The following is a 23013-nucleotide window of genomic DNA, read 5'->3' on the forward strand; positions in this document are numbered from 1 at the left end:
GGCACTAATTGGGCTCCCGCAAGAGAAGGGAGTTGGTCCCTCATCCCCCATGCCATCCCGACCTATCCATAGGACCTCTGTCTTCGAAGGATTTAGTTTCAATCGGCTCCCACGAAACCATCCAGCCACAGCTTCCAAGCATCTGGTCAGTGTGTTCGGGGCCGAGTCAGTGTGGCCATCCATCAGCAGATAGAGCTGAGTGTCATCAGCATATTGGTGACAGCCCAAAGCTCCGGATAATCTGGGCAAGGGGGCGCATAAAGATGTTAAAAAGCATCGGGGAGAGAATTGCGCCCTGCGCCACTCCACACACCAAGGAGTGGCACGATGACATTTCCCTCCCTAGTGCCACCCTCTGTCCCCGACCAGAGATAAAAGAGCACAACCAGTTACGGGCTATGCCCTGTATCCCCACGTCTGCGAGGCGGTGGTCCAGAAGATCATGATCGACCATGTCAAAGGCTGCTGACAAATCTAAAAGGATCAGCAGTCCTGACCCGCCTCGATCCAGTTGTCTACGGAGATCATCTGTTAGGGCAACCAGAGCCGTCTCCGTCCCAAAACCAGGACGGAAACCGGACTGAAATGGATCTAATGCCGATGTTTCCTCCAGAAACCTACCAAGCTGTTCAGCAACCGCTCTCTCAATTACCTTACCCAGGTATGGAAGATTTGAAACTGGGCGGTAATTGGATAGGTATAAGGGATCTAATGAAGTTTTTTTTAAGAGTGGACACACCACTGCTTCCTTCAGTTCCCCTGGGAATGTCCCCGTGTCAAGGGACAAATTGATAATTTCATCCAGGGGGTCCGCACAACATCTGGACACTCCCTAATCAGCCAAGACGGGCACGGATCAAGGAGGCAGGTGGTGGGCCTACCAACTTGGAGGAATCTATCCACATCGGTAGGGAGTATCCGATCGAAATGGTCCAACACTGGACCTGAAGTCAGTCAAGGGGCCTCTAGTTCAGTCACTGTATCTAAATTGGCAGGGAGGTCACGGCGGAGCAACATAAAGAACATTAAAAAAAATACTGTTGCCCATTTTAGAAGAATGTTGATGAAATAAGCTTGATTATGAACCAAAATGATACTTGCACCCCAACCTTAGTGTTACTAAGAATTTTTAAGATGGTAATGTTAACTTGAGCTATAACAAACTAATCACCATCCTGCTGCTAAAGAACTCATTCATCAAAACTGGAAATCTTTACAACATTTGCAATTATCACAGTGGAAACAAAAAGTTTGGATATTAGCACACTGAAAAATTAACTAAGGAATTCAAGGCATTAGCCAGAAAAGAAGAGGGGGGTAAAGTTATCCTTTTATTACACACACAATGGACCATCACTCAAATGACACCCACCAGACTCACGCCCAACACTTTGGAACCAGTGTTAGAAACTAAGATATAGAAGCCAGGTGCCAAATGGCACCTTAGACCTAGGTTACAGTTGCCATAACAGACTGCCAATTCACCAGGGAGTTGGAGTAGATGGTCTCAGGGGATCCCTTACAATGCTACAATTCTATGATTCTGTGATCTCAGCTACATTGCTTGACTGTAGCTTCCTCTTACAACAAGTCACTTGTTCCAGAACACAAGGAGGAGAAACACACACAGTGGAAATGGAATTAACTATGGACTAACACAGAGGTTGCCAACCTTGGTTTCTTCACCTGCCACACAAGAGGTGTGTGTGTATAGGAACACAGTTGAATGGCAGAGTTTTCATTCCCTATGGTCGCTATCTCCCTGCAACGGGCCAACTTTGACAGGTGAATGGGAAAACCCAGTTATTAAGCGCTGACATGTGTGTGATCCCACTCACCTGTCAGTTGGCCTGCAGAGTGTTGGGAGATAAAGGACCTGGCCTGACAAGACCAGAAAGGTTCCACCCCCCTCCTATGGGGAAAAACTTTGCTATAGGCAATTTTGTCATTTGCAACTGCTTGACCTCTTCTCCACTTCTTTGCTAGGAAAAGGGCGTGGCCAGTTTCCCTCTATAAAAGATGCCTTCCTGGTCCCCAATCTTCTCCAACCATTCTAGCAAATCAGTTCACAAAATAAAGATGCCTTTTTTCACTTTTAAAGTGATTTACTGGGAGGAATCTATTCACCTCCCTTTCTCATCATTTCCTTTCTTCTGCCTCCTAACCTTCTCTTTGCCCCCTTCAACTTGCTCCCTCCTGCTTCTGTCCTTCAGAGGCACCCACAGGCCACCTGAATTAAGCTCTCAGTCTGCCAATGGAATGCCGACAAGAGTTAGGAGTCCCATGGCTTGCTAATTACAAGCTCTTGGAGGAGCGGTGGATCCTTGCAGGCTGCAGGCTGTCCCTCTCTTTTTGTTCTTGATGCAGCAGTACAACTCATCCAGGATGAGTGGAATGGACTTCCCCATGAAGTTGTGGTCTCTCCTTCCTTGAAGGTTTTTGAGCAGTGGTTGGATGGCCATCTGTCAGGGATGCTTTAGTTAAGATTCCTGCATTGCGGGGGAGTTGGACTAGATGACCCTCAGTATTCTTCCAACCTTCCAGTTCTATGATTCCATTATCACATTTGTTGGGAGCCTGTGGGGTTCAGTACAGAGGCTTCCCAATTGCTCAGACTTTGCTCAGTAATGCTTAACAGAGAGTCTTGCTAGCACTTTCCATTAGAATCCAAGCTATATACATATGTGTGCCTAGGGTCTCTTGCCCCTTCCAAAAAAAAATTACTTTGCTGCAATAACTACATTAGAATTTACTATATTTTATGAGACCCTAGTGCTCAAAGTATCCAGAGCATGTGTGAAGCAGGGAGGAAAAGTGAAAAAATGTTCACGCCTTTGGGCCGTGGTGCAATGATAGGAAACTTCTCCCGCGTTTGATCTCGCCTTGCTGCACACACATATGCCATGGGCCCCAAAATCTCCAGCAATCTACCTTCACCCCACCTTGTCATTTCTCCCACCACTCCACTTCCAGCTCATGCCTAAACTCATGAACTTACACAGCTAACTGGTGACAGATTTCTGGGGTGGGCCCCTGGCGGAGGCTGGTTTTGTCAACCCCTGGGTATGCCTCTGACTATATAGGAAATACATACCATCCTATGGCGAACGACCTTTTGTTACCCCATATCTCTTCCTAACCACAGTCCTTGGAAATGCTGACTCAACTTTTTTCTACTATACATGCAGGGCCCTCCTTGTATCTTATCTGGAGTTGTTTTTCACTCTTAACAGCCAATGCCAGGTTCCTCCTAAACTGGTTCTTATTCTAATTCAGGCACACTTTCAAATTGACTTGTTATTTCATGATGCTTTTTCCTGAATTTTTAATTCAGCCATCTTTTTAAGTTTTAACTATTGTTGTTTTATGGGTGTTTTCTTTCACTGTCTTATTTCACTGTTGCAAGCTTATATTCTTTTTACTGAGAAATGCTTGGATTATTATTCTTAGAAACTGTTAGCTTTTTAAGTTTATTGTAAAATAAGCTTATTATAAAATAAACTTATATAAAAAAGGAATGGGTGGCATCCAACATGGCCAGAGAAGACCCACTGAGATAAATTTATTTCAATGGCTATACTCTTTGAGTTTGACTTGCATTCAATGTGACTCATTAAATAAACTAAACTTAATTAATTACATTAGCAACTGGAAGAGATTTTCTCGAAGAACACTGGTCTTGGTCTGAATGAGTTCGAAACAGTTCAGGAGAGTGGGATTTAGCTGTACCAGGGAGACAGAGCCCAAGGCAACTTCTGTGAATCTACACATTCCTATGCAATCCACATAGCAGCTATTCTTGAATCTATAGACATGGCTCCTTGCATTTTAAGAACCTTGCCCCCAGCTTGAGTCTCTGTGTGATACAGGCCACAGACAGCTGACCCAACCCATCTTCTGAGCTGGGCTAAAATGCCTCTCTCAGGAAAGCTTTCAACCTTGAATAAATCTTTCATGTTTCTTACAGTGAATTTCCAACACCTATATCTCACTTCTTTGTTTCAGCTCATTGCTGCCCTTCTAAATCCTTGGAAAGCAAAAGCAAACACCCACACAAAAACCAAACAAAGGGTCAGAAACTAGTCCCCAGTAATCTCACTCTTATCAGTGAAGTCAAGGCACTGGCACCAGGGCAAAGTGTTAAGCCTCCCTGCCTGCTCCCTCCGCCTGCAGCCTGCATTGATCCAAACTGGTTCCTGGGGGGGGGGTGCTTTTAGCAAAAGGAACATATATTAGAAAAGATCCAATCTCAATTCTCCTTTGAAACAACCATTTTGGCCCTAAACTGCAATGACCCAGAGAGAGAGAGAAGGAAAGAGAAAAAGAGTTGTGGCTCCCTGGTTGCGGAAAACCCTCCCCCCACCCCCTGACAAGGTGTGCCTGTCTCCATCACTACTAACTTTCAGGAGGAATTTGAAAGCATTCCTTTTTACCCAGGCATTTGGAGGCAGAAGAATACTATTTCTGGAAACCTTGATGTTACTGGATAGAAGTGTGTTTTTAGTTGTAATTGCTTTTAAAAATGTTTTTAACTGTAACTGCTTTTAGATTTTTCAACTTTAAATTTCTCATAATGTTTTGATCTGATTTTGAATATTTTTTCTTTGTTTTTAAATTGTATATCCTTTTCCTGTCCTGAACACCTTTCTTGAGATGAAGGGCAGACTGTAAATTAAATAAATCATAACAATACATCCAAGCATGGGCTAGAAATCTCCAGCCAGAGATTAGCCTAATTTAGCCAATGTGGGTCCAACCCTGCCTTTTATTAATACCACACCTGACCAATTCATACCAGGCTTCATACTATCTGCCAATCAAAAAGTCCAGTAAAGCACCGCTCTGTTCCTCTGTGTGCATGAATAAGTGTGTGCAATATCAGCTCCTTTGATTGGCTGATAGTATGAAGCCTCCAGATTGGCCAGGCCTTGTATAAATACAAGGTTAGACCAGAAGGGAACTGTCCAAGGGGCCAAGACTTGTGGTCCACACAGGCTTATTCTGAGCCTGGGAAAGCACTCTCTACCTAGGCCGTACAGCCATTGGGGTCCAGACGCTACACTAGGTGTGAGGAACCTTTAGCCCTCCAGATGTTCCTAACAGCAGCTTATATTGTCCCTGCCCATTGGTCATGCTTGCTGAGGCTGATGGGAACTATAGTTCAGCTACATCCAAAAGTGCAAAAATTCTGCACACCTGTGCTATGGGAATATGCACACCCCAAACTCAGGGAAAATTAACCCAACCAATTCCAGACAGTCAAAAGCATTTGCAACTGTCATAAGACAAAGCACTCTGGCACATCCAGACTTAGAAGTTATGGAACAGCCTCCTAATCAACAATAGGAGTGTGTGCGATTCATTTAAAAGGGAGAGACTTCCACCCACTTTCTACCCCCTTTCCCTCTCCGTCCCACGGGGGGGGGGGGAGAGATGTGTCAACATCAAGTCATTCATTGTATGGGACAAAAATGCAAAGCTGCTTTGCTTCAAATCATAATCCTGCCAAATTATTTTTCAAGCAACCTAATTTAAAAAATCACATTTCCCCCTTTTCTGACTTCCTCTAACTGATTAAAAGTCATCAAACTCTTGGAAGTCTGTGAGAAGTCTAAAGGGCAGGTGTAAACATTGATCAGAGGCTCATGGAGTACATTTGCTCAGGCAAACCTGTTAAACAAACACAGTATCATTTAGATTTGTGGCTATTCGTTTTTGCTCCTGCAAAATGACAAAATCAATGGGAGTTTTGCTAGCGACTTAAAATTAAAACAGGATTACCGCAGTCCAAAACTTTCTTCTGCTCCCAGGGATCTGTAACTATGGACACAAAGAATACCAATAAAGGTCTCTTTTTTAAAAAAATGGAAAAAATGAAAATAATCAAGCATTACTCTGAAGGAAATAGATACGCCTTTCGTTCTTAACCATTTACATAGTAACTGTTAATGTGCAAAGCATTCTACAAGCCTCAACTCATTAACTCTATGACAAACGGCTCAAGTGAAGCGATACAGTTATTGCTGGGATCAAAGATTTTGCCCAGAGGCTAGTAACAGGTGTGTTAAAGCTGGCTGCACACTCTTAAGCGATGCACACCCAGAAACATAATTTGTTTGCCTCAAGCCAGGGATGTAGCCCGCAAACAAAGCACAGCCTTTTCTACTGACTCAGCAGGCTACAAAAGCATTACTCTGCAGTCTAGTCACCAGCAGCCTATCTGAACACACTACCAGCCACTAGCAATGTGCCCCATTGGCTCAGAAGACAGGTGCCCATCTCAGCTCCAAAACACAAAATTGCACCGTCATTATGATATGAAATAGTCAATGTCCCTGGTTCCCCCTAAAATTAGAGCCAATTTATGCAATCTTAAAAACAAAGAAATACACAAAGAAACCCTCCTGGTGATGTACCACACCTTGTTCAGTAGTTATAATCAAATCCATACTCTCAGGTTCCAAAGAATCCTAACATGCAGTCCTCTGGTTTCTCCCATGCTGCTTGGAATGGTGCAGCCAAGGACATTGATTTGCCACTTCAGCGAGAGCTAAGCCTCAATTGTGGAGCTGAGTGAAAAGGCCTCAGGTGGAAGACTTGCCACTCCTGCCAAACACATGTACTAGAAAGCAGAGACATTCATTTCATTATCCTCCCTGCACCATAATTAAATGTGAGAGTCCGTGTGTGTGAAAACTGACAGAAGTGCACACAAAACGAAGAACAAAATATCACTGGCTATGTGTGGCGGTACTTTCTAGCATGCAACTGTTTTGTTGTTGTTTTAACTGCTTTGCACTGACCTGAAAATTCTTCTACTTCCCCCACAATCATAAAAGTGTTAGCGTATTTTAAATAAGTCTGTCGCAAAGACCATACCATGTGCTTAAAGAATCTGAATATATAAACTTCAGGGAAGGAGGGAGAGCTCCATTTTTCCATTAATCAAATGGCTTTGCAATTGTGGTTGTGTTTAATCCTTTTTAACAAAGCATTCTCTCCCCAACCCAAAAGAAAGACTACGCAAGAGTTAATCTTGCAATATAAAGTTTTGGGGAAGGAAGGGGGGATAAGAAAATACTGCTTTCTAACAACACACACACACACACACACACACACACACACACACAAACATTTTCAGGCAACTAGTTCTACAGATTCAGATTAGATTTTCATGCTTTTAATTGAAATCACATTCCAAGCTTGCATTTTTTCCTTCAGATGACATTACTGTATAGTATATATAACCCTATACAGCAGTAAAGGAATGCTGACTTTCACAGGACCCACACTATTTTGAAAAGGCACATATAAATTATTATTATTATTCTTTGGTGATCACTCGTAGCTGAGTAAGATTGTCTTCCATAAACACAGTTTAAACAATGAGTCCGTAAGTGACTGTGGAGGCCAATTCTGGATCCACACGTCCTTCCACAGTGGGGACATTATAGTGAGAAGTTCACAGGGTAAATCCCCATGGTCCCTTTTGAATGCTGTTATTAGAATCTGCAAGATGAACCCAAGTTTCATTTACAGTTCCAGGCATTACTGCCCACAGTGAAACAATGGAATATAGAAACAGAGTCAATTCATAAAGGAGTCAGCTCAGCTGGCAATTTCTGACTGGCACCCCCCCCCAATTACTTTTGTGCAGGTCTCAGAATTCGTGTACAGTTCAGCTAAAATCAACTGCCACAGAGAAAAGAGTTGCAAGTTGGGACCCTGGGTTATTGCTACTTACTGGCTGAAATTAAGCATGCCGTTTTAAAAACACACAAGTGCATCAGCTTTTAGGTACACTTAAAGTTCCAGGAATTGTTTTCTGCACTGTTTTCAACAGCTTGGAAATGGACCAGAAACTTCAGCCAGCTTCTAATTTGGGGGGATGGGGGCAGGATGGTGTCATCATATTAATGACAGCACTTAAGGATGCGTAGAACGGGTAGCCAACGTACGAAACGGGCGCCACCAAAGAAGCAAATATTGTGGGTGTTTGTGGGCCACTGCACAGAGAAAGTGGATTAAGGAACATTTTTCTCTGTATCTCATTAACATTAGAACTTGCGAGTGTGCAATGAAGCTGGACTTCTTCATGCAGTGCACAGTTATACTATGGAACTCTCTGCCCCAAGATGCAGTGATGGCCACCAACTTGGGCAGTTTTGAAAGACAAATCCATGGGAAAGGCTGTCAATGGCTGCCAGCCACAATGGCTACGCTTCATTTCCACTGTCAGAAGCAGTAGCCCCTGAATGCCAGCTGTGGAGGATAACAAGTGGAGAGTGCGCTCAGGTCCTGCTTATGTGCTTCTCACTGGGAAATCTGTGGTTGGCCACTGTGAGAACAGGATGCCCAGCTAGATGGCCCTTGGACTAATCAGGCTCTTTACAGCCACCTTCACCAACTTGGTGGCCTCCAGATGTTTTGTACTACAACTCCCACTGACCCAGAACATCTGGAGAGCACCAGGCTGGTGAAGCTGGCTTAGAAGGCTATCAGGAAATATACCTGAAAACGTACTGCTGTGCACACTGGAATCTCTCTCAAACATACCTGAATCAAGGTCAAACGTGCAAAAATTAACATTTCTTTATTTAACTTCCAGCAAGGAACAAAAAGCAAGCTTAGACTCAGGGGGGGGGTCTGGGCTTTCTAAAGCCAGTCAGTTAGCTCGGCTGGTTCCAGAAGGTGACAAGACCAAAATAGATGGACAAGGGACCCAGCTGTCCAAAGCACCCTTGGTTTGGTCTAGGCATCCCAGCAGGCCAGAGATCAAATTGGTGCCACTTGCCACTTCCAAATTAAAGGCGCTCACTCACACCTTTTCGCCAAAGGCCTTCCAAATTCTGGAGCTGCTGCTTAGGACTTTTGAATCCAGGTCTGTGTGCTCTAAAAGCATCCAGCTGTGCAGGCCTCACTGTGAAACACACGTGTGCCCTTCAGAGTCCACACCCTTGTCTGATGTCATAAAAACAGGCCGCCAGAGAAGCTCAAAGTCAACTCCAAAGCTCTGTCCATCTGGCTTTCAGAATGTACTGAAATGGCGTAACAGACAAAGCAATGCTCCTCTCCATACGGTAGAGCCTCACAGGAGGATCAGGAAGGAGGGTCGAGTCTTGAGGCCAGCTCTGCCCGCCTCTCAGGGAGACCTGCCTCACTTTGAAGAACACTTTTTTAAAAGAAGGATTTTGAAGGAAAGAAACTGCCAACAGTGTTGCAAGTATCTATCTATCTCTGTCTGTCTGTCTGTCTGTCTGTCTCTCTCTCTCTCTCTCACACACACACACACATTCCTTGCATTGTCCAAAGATACCGGTACTTTAAAATGTGACTCCTATCTGCCTTTGGGAATGACTTTAGTCTTCCACACTGATCTGGGTGGTGAGTGGGGGGGGGGGAGATTGTCTTCTTCTGCATTTCTGAAGGCAGCCATCTGATAATTGAGGCAATTCCAACAATAGATAATAATTTGACTGTAAATGACGTGGAATGTAATGACTGCTTATTCTGGCACATCAAGCAGGGCTCTGTGTGAAGTGGATGCCAAGCAAAACGGTCCTCCCACTCACACTGGCCCATCGCTAAGCAGCTCTGGCTAACCGCACGCTTAACGCTGCAGGTTGCCCAGACCCAACATCCCAGCTGCTGCCAAACAAAACCCTTATCTTGGAGCTTTCAAGGCAGCAAGGCAAAGACAAGCAGCTGGGAGGGCAAAGAAGGAAGCTCAGACTCCTGTTCAAGGAAATCAGGCAGGGCTGTGGGGAAGAGGAGATACCAACTTCAACATGTCTTGCTGCCCCTTCTCTTCAAAAATGAGCCAATCCCTTTCAACCTCTGAAAAAGCAGCTCAAGGAAGGCACATGCACAGGACCCTGGAGAGCTGCTGCCAGTCAGTGTAGACACTGCTGAACTAAATGGATCAGAACTAAATGGTTGAACTAAGGCAGTTTCCTTTGCTCCCACAGGGGAAGAAGGGCCAGAGCTCAGTGGGAAGTGTCTGCCTTGTAGGCAGAAGGTCCCAGGTTCAATCCCAGCATTGCCAAATGGCGCTGAGAATGTTCCCCTGCTGGAAATCAGTGTAGACCAGAGGTTTCCAAACATGCAAGTGTGTTGGCTGCAGTGTGTAGGTGTGTCACATGAACGCTCCCCATGCTCCTCCGGGGGCTGGAAAGGGGTTAGTTTAACCTCTTGTTTGCTAGTAAAACTGAGTTACTATGTCACAAAATGATGCATGTAGAAAAGTGTGTCACCAACAGGGAAAGTTTGGAAAGCTCTGGTGTAGACAATGCTGAGCTAAGTGGACCAACAGCCTGATTCAGTGTAAGGCATCTTCTTACGACAGAGCAGTGACAGATTTCTCTTAGCCTTAACCCCCAAGGGCAAGAAAATGGAAAAGCCAGAGCTCCCAGTCCAGTGGGTCTGGTGGCTCTGCAGGCAGAGCTGCCTTCCTGATTCACTCTGGACAATTTTTGCCACTGCAACTGAAAGCAGGAAGACTCCCAGTGTATAGGGAAGAGGCGAGGGGACCCTTGCCCTTTCTCTGCTACTGACAGACCCTTAAAGAACAGCAGCAGAATATATTGGGGGAGGGGTCTTCTGCAGCAGGCTCCAAATAATCTAGCTGCTGTTTCCTGAATCTGGCACTTCTGAGGAACAGGTTGCTGGTTATCTTATTTATTTATGCCCAATTGCACTGCAAAGTTATATTGTGTCATGCCAGGCCTGTAAATTTCAACACAAGTAAGATCAATGGATATGTGTCTTAATGACTGAAATTTCATAATAAATTTAAAGGGCTATGGTGTTAGTACTATCAAAAGACATTGTTTGATTTATCATGTTATGCTTTAAAATGAAATAGTGTTCACTGTTTCATGTAGTGATCATAGAAACATGGAAGTGGAAGACTGTTCAACTATCAAACAGCTTTTACTATCATGAAGTTCTTCCTAATGTTTAGTTGGAATCTCCTTTCTTGAAGCCATTGGTTTGAGACCTACCCTGCAGAGCAGGAGAAAACAAGTTTCCTCCATCCTGTGTGTAATAATCCTTTAGATATTTGGCTCTCATATCTCCTTCTCAGTCTCCTTGTTTCCAGGCTAAACATGCCCAGCTCCCTCAACCATTCCTCATCAGGCCTGGTTTCCAGACCACTGATCATATTGAGCGCCCTCCTCTGCACACTTTCCAGTTTGCCAATACTGTACCCTTTTTGAACTGTGGGGCCCAAAAATGGACACAGGACTCCAGGTGTGATTACCGTATTTTTCACCCTATAGGACACACTTTTTCCCCTCCAAAAATGAAGGAGAAATGTGTGTGCGTCCTATGGGGCGAATGCAGGCTTTCACTGAAGCCTGGAGAGCGAGAGGGGTCGCTCTCCAGGCTTCAGGAAGCTATCCGCAAGCCTTGAGAGCCCGGGGGAGTTCCCGCGGGCGCGCGAGGCTTGGGGCAGCAGCCTGCATCCCGAAGCACAGGGTGCCCTCCGGAGGACGCCCCGTGCTTCGGGAAGGTGTCCGCAAGCCTCCCGCGCCAGGGCGGCAGCCTGTTCTGGGGGCTGGGGAAGCTTGGGCTTCCCCCGCGCCAGCCCCGCGCCTGGGGGGGGGGAATAAAAATGGGGCGGTGTGTCCTATGGGGCGAAAAATATGGTAACTTCAGTTAATGCAGCCCTTAATTGCATTAGGCTTCTTTGCTTCCATGTCACAAGGATCTAAGGCACAAGGATCTAAGCTGCCCTGAGCCCGGCTTCGGCTGGGGAGGGCGGGATATAAATAAATATTATTATTATTATTATTATTTTATCCTTTTCACATGTTCTGATATACACTTGGGGGATGTGGAGAACAAGTGTCACCTATGTTATTTTCTTATTTGGACCATTTCCATACTGCTTAACATGTAAAAGTATCTAAAACAATAATAACATAAGGGAATGTTACAGAAATACAGAGTGTTGCATGCATGGATGTTACAGTAATATAAATTGTTAATAAATATATAACAACATCAATTCCTTCTCCTCCTAACATATCTCCCTTCTCAGACCCCAGAACTCCATGCATCTACTCCAACCCTCACACAGGGCCCAGGCAGACACACAGTTCACCCTGCAAAATTTGACAACGAAGAGATGTCCTGGAAACAACACCAAGTCTGAATGCCAGTTTCAAATCTACGCTCATGGCATCTTGTGACCAGCCAAGAACAAGACTCTTGGGTCCTAATGGACAGCTCAATGAAGATGCTGACCCATGGTGCAGCAGAAGTGGGGAGGAATTGCCATCTTGGGGATAATTAGGAAAGGGGCCAGAAATCAGGCTGCACTGACAAGTATTTTGAAACTGTGCTTGGAATACTGTTTACAGCTCCAATCACCTCACCTCAGGACAATGCAGGGCTGGGAAAAGTTCAGAGAAGAGCATCCGAAATGATTAAGGGGCTGGAACAACTTCCCTGAGAGAAAGGGATACTTTGATTGCATGGCAAGTACAGTTTGTGTGTGACGGAGGTGTATAAAATTACACACAGAAAGCAGATAGCGATAAGCTTTTCTTTCTCCCAGTATTAGAACTCTGGACCATCCAATAAAGCTGAATATTGGAAGGGGCGGGACAAAGGTGCCTAGAAAGAAGGACTTCTACGCACAGGGCATGCAACTTGCTCTCAGGGGATGTAGCGATAGCCATCAACTTAGATGGCTTTAAAAGAGGATGGGACAAATTCCTGGAGGACAACACTATCAACAGCTACTACTATGCATCTGAGCACTCAATGAAGGAATCACAAGTCAGGGGAGGCTACCGTTTTGCTCAGTTCCTGCTTGCAGGCTTCCCACAATGCAAACAAAAACCAAAACGTGCACAAAAAGGCTGATTTGAAAATTCAATTTATGTGAATAGCCCTCAATGCTTTTCATATAAATTGGGGGACAAGAGTGGGAGAAGGAGAGAGAGCTCTATTGCTCACATGCCCTGCTTCATGAGCTCCTAAAGCCAGCTGGATTCTGTGGGCAATGCAATCATGGGACAAATAGGATTTTGGTCTGATCCACTAGGACTCTCCTTATTTTATGCTCTTGCACCAGGATTGAGCCACCTCTGCAGAGATGCAGTGACGCTAGTGGGAGATTAGTGCACGGCTGCAGCCCTGACTTCAGAGGAACAAGGATAATCAAATGCATTTCAAATGCAAGGATAATCAAAAGCTGGATTCCCCAGACAACATTCTCTGACGTTTGCTTCATTTCCTTTCAGGAAAAATTCTGAGCTTCATATTGGCTGACCTGACCCACCACCAAGCATCTCCAAAATGCAGGAAAACAAGGAGGACTGATTTGGACGCCCAGCAATGGAACAGAAAGGGGTGAAGTTTTGCCCAACAGGCCTGGAAGCAAACGGCAAGGAGCCAAGGCTGCAATGACAAATGTGTAAACCAACAAGCAACAAAGATGCAATGGCTGGTATTACCACTGAATGACAACTGCAGGAAGGAGCATCAGGCACAGTGCACAGTTGAGCTATGGAACTCACTCCCACAAGAGGCAGTGATGTCCACCAGCTTGGATGGTTTTCAGAAACCAATAGCTGAAAGGGTCTTGCTTGTGACTTTCCTACATGGATTTGGTTGGACATAATGAGAGCAAGATACTGGACTGGACAGATCATTGGCCTGACTGAGATGGGCGCTTCTTATGTTCTGATTAGGAAGAGAGGCAAGGAGATCCCAAGGAAGAGAGAGAAGCAGCATCAGGGTGAAGAAAAAAGATACCGAGGCGGGGGGGGGGGGGGCGGAATGCCAGCTGGGAAGGACCATAGCTCTGTGGCAGAGAACCTGCTTGGCATTCAGAAGGTTCCAGGTTCACTTCCTGCCACCAGGGCAGACTATATCTGGTTTTCAACATCATGATATATCAGCAGCTAAACATCACAATTTAATGATACAGTGGTACCTCAGGTTAAGTACTTAATTCATTCCAGAGGTCCGTTCTTAACCTGAAACTATTCTTAACTTGAAGCACCACTTTAGCTAATAGGGCCTCCTGCTGCTGCCGTGCCACCAGAGCCCGATTTCTGTTCTTATCCTGAAGCAAAGTTCTTAACCTGAAGCACTATTTCTGGGTTAGCGGAGTCTGTAACCTGAAGCGTATGTAATCCAAGGTACCACTGTATATCACAAAGTCTGCTTCTCCAAGGCAGTTTGGCCCCTCTGCCATCTGTTAGCGATGTTGTGTGCACTGGATCTGCCACTTCATGGTAAGGCCAGGTAGAACCCAGGGTTGAGAAAGGCTGGTTTACTGGAACCCTCCCCTGAATCTGTTTCCTCACCTGCCACATCCTCTGTAGACATCTCTGATGTTTCCCAGGGCCCAGCATGGTTCATCCCACCCCACTGGGACCCTCCGCAGGATCATCAGCCTCAAGGTCTTCCAAGACGTCTCCAAAGCACTCACTACAGGGAGGATTTGTCTAAAGCTCTTTGAAAGCCATCCACGTTGTAGCAGTCACTGCTTCCTGAGGCACATAGTTCCAGAGTTGAGCTATGCTCATCTACTTCTTAACTATATTGATCTGCAACCCCACCAGCAGCAGGAGAGGAGGAGGAGCCGGATCAACTGCAAAGCAGTTACTATTTTCCTGCTTTGCAGACCATTCCTGGAGGACACTGGACCCACCCACCACCAATTTGTAACACCAGACTTCTGGGTGGGGAGATTAAATGGGCGGCAGGATATTGGTTCGATGTGAATGATTTTTGGACTAGGAAGAGGTTGAAGTTTTGTTTATTTGCTAATTTGTGGCCAGAAAACTGCTTTGATTATTATTTGAACATTGTTATTGTTGTTCACCACTACCTATACGGCTGGTATATTTATTTCCACGTTATTTTATATTCATGTATTATAGGATTCCCCCCGCCTGCCCGCCGCCCCCCCCCCCCGTTCCCCATGGCTTTATGTATTGTATATTCCTTTTGCTTTAAGTTGCTTGAATACCTTTGGGTGATAAGTTTAATAATTGAATGAAATAAATGAACCTTGTTCAGTTACTGTCTGTCTGGCGCTCTGTGCACCTTGCCTCTCTCCACCTACTTGGTCCTGCTAAATGGTGATGCCAGGCCTTGAATGTTGCAGCCTTTGTCACACAAAGCTTGGGCTCCATCACTGATCTATGGCCCTTCCTTTAAGACACAGAAAGATAGGAAGCCTCCCTATACTGCTGACCCTGCAGTGGTCACCTTCCAACATTCCATGCTGCTGAATAAATGAGACAGAGCCTATGTGTGCAGCACTTTAAAGCATTGAACCAGGGCCTAGGAGGCCAGGGTTCGAATCCCCACTTGTCAATGAAACTCACTGGGTGACCTTGAGCCAGTTGCTGCCTCTCAGCCTACCCTACAGGGCCACCGTGGGGATTAAATGAGGGGGAGAACCACATAGGTCACCTTGAGGGGCGGGGGTGGGAAGTCAGACTGAAATTATTATTATCATAAATATAAATAATAAATAAATAAATGGCGTAGCCTCATCTCATTCTGTATTGTCTGCAGAGTCTGGCATTCCAGGGTTTCAGGCAGTCCTCCCTCCCAGCTTACCTGGAAATGCAGGGGGGTGGACTTTGAACCTCAGGTCTTCCTGCAAATGCTCTACCTCTGAACTCTGGCACCTCCCCAAGACACAAAAAATAACTAACACTGTCTTTGTTCATGGCAAGGAAAGAGGATATGCCACAGCTACCTGGAGGGCACCTGCAACAGTGAAGATTTACTCCCACTCCCTACTTCCTGCTGTGTCAAGGTATTTACTTAGGGGCTGTCTGTGTTGTGACAGTGTCCTAGACTCAGATGAATGCCTTAACCCTCCACATTTCTGAGTCATTCAGTCATGCATTTTTGTTATTGTGGGGGTAGTGTGAAATGGCACCACCAGGGTGAGAGTCCTTGGTGGTCTCTCAAAGGCCCCGGCTAAAAAGGCACATCCTTTGTTCCTTGGGAGAATGCAGTCCAGTAGGTCATTCAGTAGGGAAAATAAAGGCAGCAGTCTCTCTCTTTTTGGAGGGGTGGGGGGGGGGGAAACCTTGAAACAAGCAACTGTGAAAAAGAGGCTTGCTGTGGGGAGAAATAAAACGTTTTGGTGCAAGCGCAGTGACGACGGTTTTGCTTGCTTAAAGTGTGCAAGGTACCTTTGTCACACAAATGCATCAAGGCAAAGCTGCAAAGGGGGTGTCCTGCAGTTCTGAAACAGCAACGAGAAGCTTGCTCTTGGATAATGGGAGACTGACACATGGCTCAGCCAACTGCACCATGGCAGCAGACGAGTCCCTGGCTAGAAAAGCTCCACTGGCTGCCGGTCTGTTTCCAGGCTCAATTCAAACTGTGCTGGCTATGACCTATTCAGCACTATACAGCCTAGGTCCAGGCTATCTGATAGAGCATATTCACTCATGTGAACGTGCCCAGGTTCTGAGATTTTTGGGAGGCTTTTGCCCTACTCTCAGTCCCACCCCCCTCACAGGTCTACTTGGTGGGGACGTGGGACAGGGCCTTCTTGGTATCTGCTCCCAGACTTTTTATTGTAATGGTGGGTGGGTGTAGATTCATAGAACTGTAGAGCTGTAAGAAATCCCTGAGAATCATCTAGTCCAACCCCCTGCAATGCAGTAATCTCAGCTAAAGCATCCATATTCTACTGATGTTTAAATGTGTGCATTTCTTTTAAAAAAATGGTTGCTTTTCCCTGTATTTTTAGCTGCTTCTATTTTAGCAGTAAGTCGCCTGTCAGGGAAAGAGGCAGGATATAAATAAATATAACAACAACAGCAACAGGAGCAGCCTGTTCAAAGTCACCTGTGAGCATATGATTTGCACAAATGCTATCCATGAACATTCCCAGTGGTGCATTTTGGTGGCGCAAAGTGGCCTCCTTGGTTTTGGCACTATCTCTAAGGCTGTGGTGGAGAAGAGCATCAGTGGCCCTCCAAAGGCTACGGGCGATGGGAACTGTCTTCGAGCAACATCTGGAAGGGCACAGCTGTTCTGAACTCTAGAAAAAGAAAGCACCCTTCTTTGCCAGTAGTGCCTCATATTGAATCAGCAGCCATTTGTTCATCTACTGCAGTGCTGTCTACACGGACTGGCAGCAGCTCTCCGGGGTTTCAAGCAGCAGATCCTACCTGGGGATGCTGGGACTTGAACCTGAGACCTTCTGCATGCAAAGCAAATGCTCTGCCACTCAGCTTCTGTGGCCCATTCTCAGGTAGCCTTGAGAAACATCACTGCAAGACTGAGCTGTGAATCCAGAAGGATCCATTCAAGCCTCACCTCCATTATAAACTTGGAGAAGCTGAGACCCCAGAAGCCCCGCCTGGAAGAAAGCCCTGTTTGTTGGCGGGACTTAGCCTCTATACAGAGGACTGTTCTATTTATATGTTGGGGGGCAGGGATAAGAACACGGGCCTACCTCACAGGGTCGTTGTAAGGATAAGACCTCAGAGATTTGTCCTTCTTCTAGAGCAGGACAGTACTGATCTTACGCAGTGTCTTACAATCCATTTTATTCTCACAGATGCCTCAGCTCAGTAGCAGAGCAAAAGGTCCCAGGTTCAGCCTTGGCATCTCTATGCAGGGATGGATGGCCATTTAGCATGCAGACAGTAATGAACTAGATAGACAAAGGACCAAACTCCACAGAAATCAGCTTCTAAAACCCCTAAATAGTAGGGTTTTGCCACCGCCACCACCCATTTACTGGCACAGGACAAGAAGGGAATGCACAGAGACCGATCCAAAGTGCTTGGCGAAGTAGGGATTCAAACCCAGTCCTCCTCAGCTTTAAAGGATCTGGGCTGTAAGTGAGGAGAGAGACGCCCTGGAGGGTCACTGCAGTCAAAGAAGACTGGGAAGTGCGGGAGAGCTAAATAGCAGGCTGACCCTGCGTAAGGTCTCTTCCTTCATTCTCCCTTCAGAGGGCCAGCAGTGCATGCACATCTTCCCAGGGTCAATCTTGCAGAATATCAGCTGGGGAAGACCTCTTTCTGGCAGAGATCCTGGAGAGTTGCTGATTGGCTGCCACCAGTCAGCAAAGACCAACCAGGTGTCATCCAGATATTGGTAAGCTAAAACTCCCATCATCCTTGACCTGGGGTTGAATGGAAGTGTAATCTGGAGAGCAGGGAGGCAGGCATACAGTCCTGGGCTAGATGGGACAATTAAAACAGGGTCCTTTATGCAGGAGGCCATCCCCTAGTAACACCTGGCTGGGCATACACTATACCTTTAAAGCACATTCAATACACATTTTCGACCCCTCACTGCAACCTGTTAAAAGTTGCTGGGAACCGTAACTGTGAGAGGTAAAACTACAGTGCCCAGAATTCTTTTTAGGAATAGGATTTGTTCTGAATGAGCTTTAAAAGTACGGAACAATGCATGCAGCCTCTCTTTATTCTTAAGGGGGAGGGGATCAACACCTCTCTTTCCCACCCCTCCTCCCTAGGAAGTGTTGCTGTTAACTCTCTTCTAAAGGGCAAGAGGCAAAAGTCAGGATGCCTATTTATAAAGCCTGGTGGGGTCCAAATGTAAAACCAGAGAAAGGCCAGAGAGAGTCTCATGTTTCGGCAAGAAGTCCGCCAAAATTCATTGGCCAGTTAAAGTGATGCTCTCCCAAGAGGGTGAGGCAGCTTGGGGTGTGGGGGCTGCCTAGCTGCACAATATGGCAAGCAGCAAACAAGTTAAATGTGGCTTTTGCAATGTGATAAAAATACAGAGGGCATGTTAATTGCTTTCATTTAAAGATAAATATATCTGGGGGGGGGGAGCAGGGCATGCAGGGCTGGATGAGTAGCACTAGGTGCCATCCAACGAAGCCAAATGTCAGAAGACTCCTTCACAAAACAGTTTTACTCTGTTTTGTGAACTCCCTCCCACAAGATGTAGCAATGGGCACCAGGGATGCCAACTTGAATAAAATATTTGGGGGGACAGGTAAGCCCTGCCCCACATAACTGTTCACACGATGCAGCACATAAACACAATTTGAATGGCAATGCCTATTTATTGGGGGGCTCAAATATTTTATGGGGGGGGGGAAAGACCCTTCAACCCCTAGGAGTTGGCTCCTATGATGGCCACCAACTTGGATGGCTTTAAAAGAGGACTGGACAAGTTCCTGGAGGAGGCAGAGGAGGCAATTTGTGGCTTAGTGTCAGTGGTTAGATTCTTCACTCCACTGCTGGAGACAGTATTGCTTCTGACTCCCAGTTGCTGGGGGCTGCTAGTGGGGAGGGGGCTGTTTCCCTTGGGTCCCGCTTGCAGGCTATTTCCCACAGGGTCATCTGCTTGGCTACTGGCAGGGCAGGGTGCTAGCCTAGTTGGGCCCCTTTGGCCTGACCATGTTGGCCAGGCTCTTCGTAAGTTTTTATTCACCATCCTTCTTGGCATCCTGGCTATTCCAGGCCATTATCAATTTTCATCAACTGCCTGAAACGCGGGTCAAGGCAATGGCCAAGGTGGCCAGCCATGTCTCCTCTTTATGGTTTGCCTCCCGAAACTACTTAGGAGTTACTGAATTCTTTCTTTTTGCTACGACAAAAAAAGCAGCAGGGGGGGTAGGAATACTGTGTGGCCTTCTCAATGGCAGAGGCTTCTCAATTGCCAAGGAAATGTAAATGCAGTCTACCTTCTTTCCCACCAATCCCGAGTTCAGCTTCCTTGCTAGAAACTCCACCCCACTGCAAGGGGGGGGGGGTAGAGAAGAGAGCTACAGCCACATGGTTTGGGAGGCATCAATTGTTGCGAATTCCATCAGCAAATTCCTCCACGGTTTGCCTGAATTCATTTAGTAGATCCGAAGGGGGGCTGGGGGAGAGAGACGGGAGGTGATTTCCTCACCAAATAATCTCTCTTCACCCCTCCTCTTTTCAGCTGCTCCGAAACTGAAGTTGTTTAAAGAAAGAATGAAATGGCTGCAATCCAGGGCTCTCTTGAAAAGTGTGTTTGGAAAACTCAGGAACCCAGATTACAATTAAATTGTAATTGTGTGCGTTTGTGTGCGTGTGTGTTGGGGGGTTGCAATAAAAGGATACAGCTTTTTGCCAATTTGTTCACTGAAGATTTCCCCCTCGGCTCTCCCCACACGGCCGCCGCCGCACGCCCCCAGCCTTACACAAGCAACAACTTGATAAAGAAAGAGAACGGGGGGGGGGCAAATTTTTCTCCTTCACACAAATCCCCATTCCCCAATTCTTTCTTTGGGGATACACGCGCCTACCTAGAAGTAAGTCCCACTTAGCTCCAGGAGGCTTACATGCAAGTACACGCTCCTGGGATTGAGCTCCAAATCGAACTTCCACAGAAAAACGGCGTCGGGCTTGCAAGCCTTGTCCCAAGTTTGCAAAGGGGGAGGGGGCCCGGTATCGAGGAGTTTGGGGTCCATTTCCCGCACCCACCCCAACGAGGCCCTGCTTTCCAAGGCAGTTCAGACAGCATGGGTTGCCAAATCAGAACTGGAAAAGTCTTGGTAGAGCGAGAAAGAGTCGTGGAATATAATAAAATTAAACCCCGAGCCTACTCCAGAACTGACGACAAAGAAGGCTTCTATTTCCCCCACACCGCAGAAAGTGACCCAAAGCCGGTCCCCCACGGCTACTCCACTCCCCTAACTCCCCGCCGCCCCTCACCGTTGATTTCGTGGCTGGGCGCCTCGCTCTGGCTGAAACCTTTGGCCACGTAGAGCTTCTTGACTTCGGAACAACTTCGCGAGCGCGGCTCGGCCGACGACGAGGCTGCTGCGGCGGCAGCGGCGGCGGCGAGAAGCAGCCAAAGGAGCGGCCGGCTCCAGGCGGCGGTGGCCGGGGGCCGGAGCCGTGGGCGGGCCAGCATGCTGGACGAAGGCGCGCGGGCTCCGGAGAGGAGAGGGCGCCGCTGGCCACACGGCCCGGCGGAGGACGGCGAGGGCGCCCTGCCGCGCGCGGCGAGGCTCCCCACCGCGGCCGAGTCCTCGGCGGCTCCGCTGCGGAGAAGAAACTTTAGGCGCCTCGGAGGGAAAGACGCAGCGGCGGCGGCGGCGGCGGCGGCGGCAGAAACACCAGCCGGGACAGGCAGCGGCGGCGGCCCCCAGGAAGAGCAGGAGCAGCCCGGCGGGGCGGAGTGGAGCTGGAGTCCTGCCTTCGCCTCCGCCTCTCCAAGCGCGCGCGCGCACCTCCCTCCGCGCGGGGAAGCCGGCAGGCGCGCTCGGGGGCGGGATGGGAGTGCGGAGAGGGGGCAGTGAATCGGTGGGCTGGCCCCAACCGCGAATCTCCCTCCCTCCGCCCCTGCCCATAATGAAGATAAGAGAGAAGCGGCTGAGAGTTCGCAGGGGCTCTTTTAAAAAAAATAAAATAGATTGCGCGGGTCTCGCTTCCATTCCCTAGCGTGCCCTCCCTTCCAAAAGCAGATTTTTGGCCGCCGCTACGATCCTGGCAAGCCGCACGCCCCTCCCCCTCCGTCTGCGCCAGAAGGGAGACCCATTGAGTTCAATGAGAGCCTAAGGAACAGGTGAGGGGTGCGTGGGTGGGTGTTTCCCGGCGCGCTGTAGGCTGCAAAAATCTTCCATGCGCTTCCTCGCGAGTAAGCCTTCCTGGGATTTGTTTCCGAAGCCACGTGCATAGAATGGCTCTGACGGAGGCGGGGAAAAGTCTGCGGTTGCTCACCTGGGGGCAAGTCCCGTTGAAAACAATTGGTCTTACTTTTGATCAGACGTGCGGGGGGAGAATGGAGCGGGTCCTGTTAAACCCTGAAAGTAGGCGGAGGGTTGGATCCGCGCAGCCTGTTCCTGGTGAGGTGTTTGCAGAAGGAAGCCCGAATGAAGTCGACGCGGGGGGGGTCGTTTTCAGGTAGTAGGGTAGCCGCTCCCTACACCAAGAAGTCTTATTACAATGACAGAAAAGAAAATGAGCATTTATTGACACCAGCAGCAGCTTATTACCATTATTACCATCCAGCCTTGACTAGCACATCCCAGAGCAGGTTACATCATTGTATTCAGAATTAACGACAGTTAAAACAGAGTTCAGTCCCAGGAATAAGGTGGACCCTGAAAACACACATTTCAGACTACAGGTAGCTGGAAAATAAACTATTGCATCCCTTGGGACTTACTTCTGTGGAAACACATAATGCACAGGGCTGTACACTACAGTGGTACCTCGGGTTACAGACGCTTCAGGTTACATACACTTCAAGTTACAGACTCCGCTAACCCAGAAATAGTATCTCAGGTTAAGAACTTTGCTTCAGGATGAGAACAGAAATTGTGCTCCGGTGGCACGGCAGCAGCAGGAGGCCCCATTAGCTAATGTGGTGCTTCAGGTTAAGAACAGTTTCAGGTTAAGAACAGGTTAAGTTCTTCACCCGTGGTACCACTGTATTTGGTTCAAATTTATTAACTCACCTGTTTTTCACTCAGCTGTGTTTTGTAACAAGTTCATTTGTTTTTCAAACAGATTTGGCCTCATCTTTACCCTCTTTGTGTGTGTGTGTGTGTGTGTGTGTGTGTGTGTGTTTTACTGGCAACTTTGACATTTTTGTGGTGCTGACACAACAGCTAAGGAACCAGATGCCTTTACAATAATAAACAGGTGTTACACTCAGTGGTGTGTCTTGTCTGTTATTTACTAACTCCATCAGATTTGCAATTTCTACACTCCTTCTATTGGAGGCTTATTAGTTATTATTAAGAGGGAGGGGGAGATTCCTGGGACTCCCAACATCTCTTTGTTTTCCTGCAGGCCTGGGTTAAAAGTCAGTGACCCAAATGGATTTTGATGCAGATCTTTTCCGTGTGGCGATTTCTGATTGGCAGGTAAACCAATTCAAATTAATTGGTTGTCTTTGCACATGTGCATGCGTGCTTCCACAAACACACACACACATACCCCAAGCATCAGTGGTGTTAGCATCTCCTGGAGCCCCGCCTCTCTATCTTTAACCACACCCCTCCCATGATTGGCTATGCCCATTTAAAAAAAAGAAATAGAT

At 47.1% G+C, this 23013-nt stretch overlaps 1 protein-coding gene across 1 annotated transcript in view; it reads right to left on the bottom strand.

The window, feature by feature from the left end:
- GPC4 (glypican 4) overlaps positions 1-21103 on the bottom strand; it is a 100845-nt gene extending 79742 nt beyond the window's left edge. Inside the window, exon 1 of the mRNA XM_081896965.1 lies at positions 20676-21103. Coding sequence (XP_081753091.1) covers positions 20676-20877 — 202 coding nt within the window. The 5' untranslated portion in view covers positions 20878-21103. The remainder of the gene's footprint in view (positions 1-20675) is intronic.
- Positions 21104-23013: the final 1910 nt, after the last annotated feature.

This window comes from Podarcis melisellensis, assembly GCF_964234715.1.
Source record: "Podarcis melisellensis genome assembly, chromosome: Z".
Lineage (NCBI taxonomy): Eukaryota > Metazoa > Chordata > Lepidosauria > Squamata > Lacertidae > Podarcis > Podarcis melisellensis.